General features: G+C 41.1%; 1 protein-coding gene across 1 annotated transcript; it reads left to right on the forward strand.

The window, feature by feature from the left end:
- Positions 1 to 615: 615 nt before the first annotated feature.
- On the forward strand, positions 616 to 2361 carry LOC100274873 (uncharacterized). The gene is given in 1 exon segment (NM_001149133.1): positions 616 to 2361. A coding segment is annotated over 1 exon segment (405 nt). The 5' UTR covers positions 616 to 1724; the 3' UTR covers positions 2130 to 2361.
- The last annotated feature ends 481 nt before the right edge of the window (positions 2362 to 2842 follow it).

Raw genomic sequence — 2842 nt, forward strand, 5'->3', positions numbered from 1 at the left:
TGTCTGCATGTATTATCACTACAAAACAAACCCCCCTATAGCAACATATACCTGGCAACGTATAGTTATATGTGTTGGAAGTGATTAGGTCCAACGCTTGTTATGCGTTGCAACCTACATCCGTTGAATTACAATGATACTGACAACGTTTAACATGCGTTGCAAACCGTATGCGTAGAGTAAATATGATCATATCAACATTTACCATGTGTTGCAATCGTATGCGTATAGTAACTAGAATGCTTGTAACGTTTACCTACATTGCAAACCGTATCTGTAGATTAATTTTGGTACTTAAGCAATTTTGCAATTGTGTTTTTTATTTTTAACTAAAGCATAGTAGTTGGGATGATAAATTACGCAAAAAATGTAAAGTAAGGAATTGAACAGCAATACAAAGTCTTTTAGTCCACTTTGTATCGTTTTATTTATTAAAAAATTATTGTATCTTGTTGTCACTATGTTGCACTTATTAAAATATTTATTATATATCTCTATTTATGTGCCAAAAACATGCAAAATATACTTTTCGTATGTCTCCCCTCCACGCGACGCTCGCTCGCAAGTCGCTACACACCTACCCGACTTCCTCCCCTCTCCCTCGTCACCTCCCTTACCTTGCCCTAATCCCTAACCTCTCCGCTCGCAGCCGCCTCCGCCGGATGAGCAGGGCGTCGCGTGGAAGCCGGCGGCCTCGCTCAAGCCGCCAGCGCGCTCCCTCCGGCAATAACCCGTGTGTGTAGCCCCGACTCTCCTCCCGCTGGGTTAATGTGCGTGCAATGAGTGCCATGGCTGTGGCACTAAAGATCTCTAGGGAGTTGGGGTCGGAGGCATCGAGGTTGTTGGACTCACGGTCCATGAGGCCGTCGATGTGGGCCTGGGGCAGGTGTGGTTCTCCATCACCACCACCACCGTCCTCGTCGCGCGGGCCATGAGCGCCTTCGCCGCGCACCGCGACGCCTCCTTCTTCACTCCGCCTACTCTTCCTCAGTCTTGCTGGCAGCCTCCGCAGGAGTCACCACAAGCTGTCCGTGTCCAGACCGTCCCAGGTATGCCTCGCCGTGCCTGTCTGTCGCTTATTCCCTCTATGTTTTTGCCTCCTGGTCAGCGACCAACACAACGAAGGGGATCCTCGTAATTCTTGATTGGTAGTTGGGTCTGGCGAGGGATCATCTCTCTTCCGCTTGGTTCCGTGCGAGGATGAAGGCTAATCTATGGTCCCCTCATCATCATCGTCGACTTATTCTATGTCTTCATCAATATCATCAGGGTCAGATCCATCTAATTCACTTCCAACAGTACTGGCTTGAGGCTGAGCGATTGGTTACACAAGGTATTCGATATCTTCATCCTGAAGATGATTTTTGTAATAAACTGTATTTCTTACTCCAAGCCATGAAAGAAATCACTCAAAAACTCAAATAAAAAATATTATTAGAATGGACTGGAAGTGGCATGTAGATGACCATAAATATAGACCAGATTCCTTTGTACAGAACTCCCAACAACTCATGTTTTAGCAAACATATAGATAATCAATTATAATACAAAAATACTAGATACCATGAAGAAAACAGAATACTAACATTCAATCTTACCTTATATACAGTATAGTTTAGGAATACTTGTTCAACATGTACAAAAGAACCGCCATTGTAAGTTTGCAGGAAATCCAAGATTAAGGCAACAAAATACTAAACATAAACCATTGCAAGAATGATCGCATGGAATATTTTGGAGAAACAAAAAACTTGATAACAAGCAGTATATGGCTTGTTCGTTGCAGCTGCTCCAACAGATGCTTATACGGGAATCTGACAATCTTTAAAGATGATGACAAGAAGGTAGTTAATCGTAGCATTTATTTTAAAAACAATCGTTCATGGCAGAGGCACCATTTTAAGGAGCAAAGCAGCCATAAAATCTTTTCATTGCACTTATTAACATATTTCAAAGAAACATGTTATGGTAAAATGCATGGCAGGAAGAACAGATATGTTCAGGCACATCTTCATCAGAAGTTCATCTGCTATCTGAAGATGGCATATGCACAACACAAAGTGCCCATGTTCATCAAGAACTCATTAATGTTGTCATCACTACAAATCACAAAGAATAAAATACCTTAAACAGTAATATGAACGAGAGTGCCAAGCAGAGGCCACAAAGAGGGTAAGTCTACTACTGTTTATTTTACGGTATTGCCTGATTATTGGTGTCTGTTTTGTTTGTGGCATCATGAAGAGCACCCATTTTATGCAAAATTATAACTCCTAATACATTGGAAATTATAACTGCATTCTTATAAGTACTGGAATCATAATTTTGGACTAATTTTGTTTAACCTACCCTTTTCCTTCACATTTGCGGTATAAATATTTTGAACTTCATTGAGCTCACCTTTTTACATGAGTTATATTTTGTCTCTGACTTACGAAATACTATTTGTTTGAGGTTTTTGGAAATGATCAGTGCAAAAAGTTTTATTATATCCATCTTGCTTGGTTAGTGCGATAAAATGCAAGAAACAAGACAAGTTAGGATATGCTTGAAGCCTTGAAATGAAGTTTTCTGAAGGTTTGTCATTCTTTTAGTCCATTTTCCTTCTTGTGTTCTATAATAGGATTTAAAGATACATCAGGGGAGGGACCCAATGTAAAGATGCTGGTGATTGCAGGCCCTGCTCTTCTGAGAATGTTTGTAGACTCATGCTTGTGTTAATTGCAGGCCCTACTCTTGTGACTACAAAAGATGCTGGTGATGCAGTTGCCCTTTTGCAGATTTTATCTGGTTGCACTTTTGACAGCAGCCAACTTGTCTTGACATCTCGCGTGGGATACCA

Source organism: Zea mays, chromosome 10, assembly GCF_902167145.1.
Source record: "Zea mays cultivar B73 chromosome 10, Zm-B73-REFERENCE-NAM-5.0, whole genome shotgun sequence".
Classification (NCBI taxonomy): domain Eukaryota; kingdom Viridiplantae; phylum Streptophyta; class Magnoliopsida; order Poales; family Poaceae; genus Zea; species Zea mays.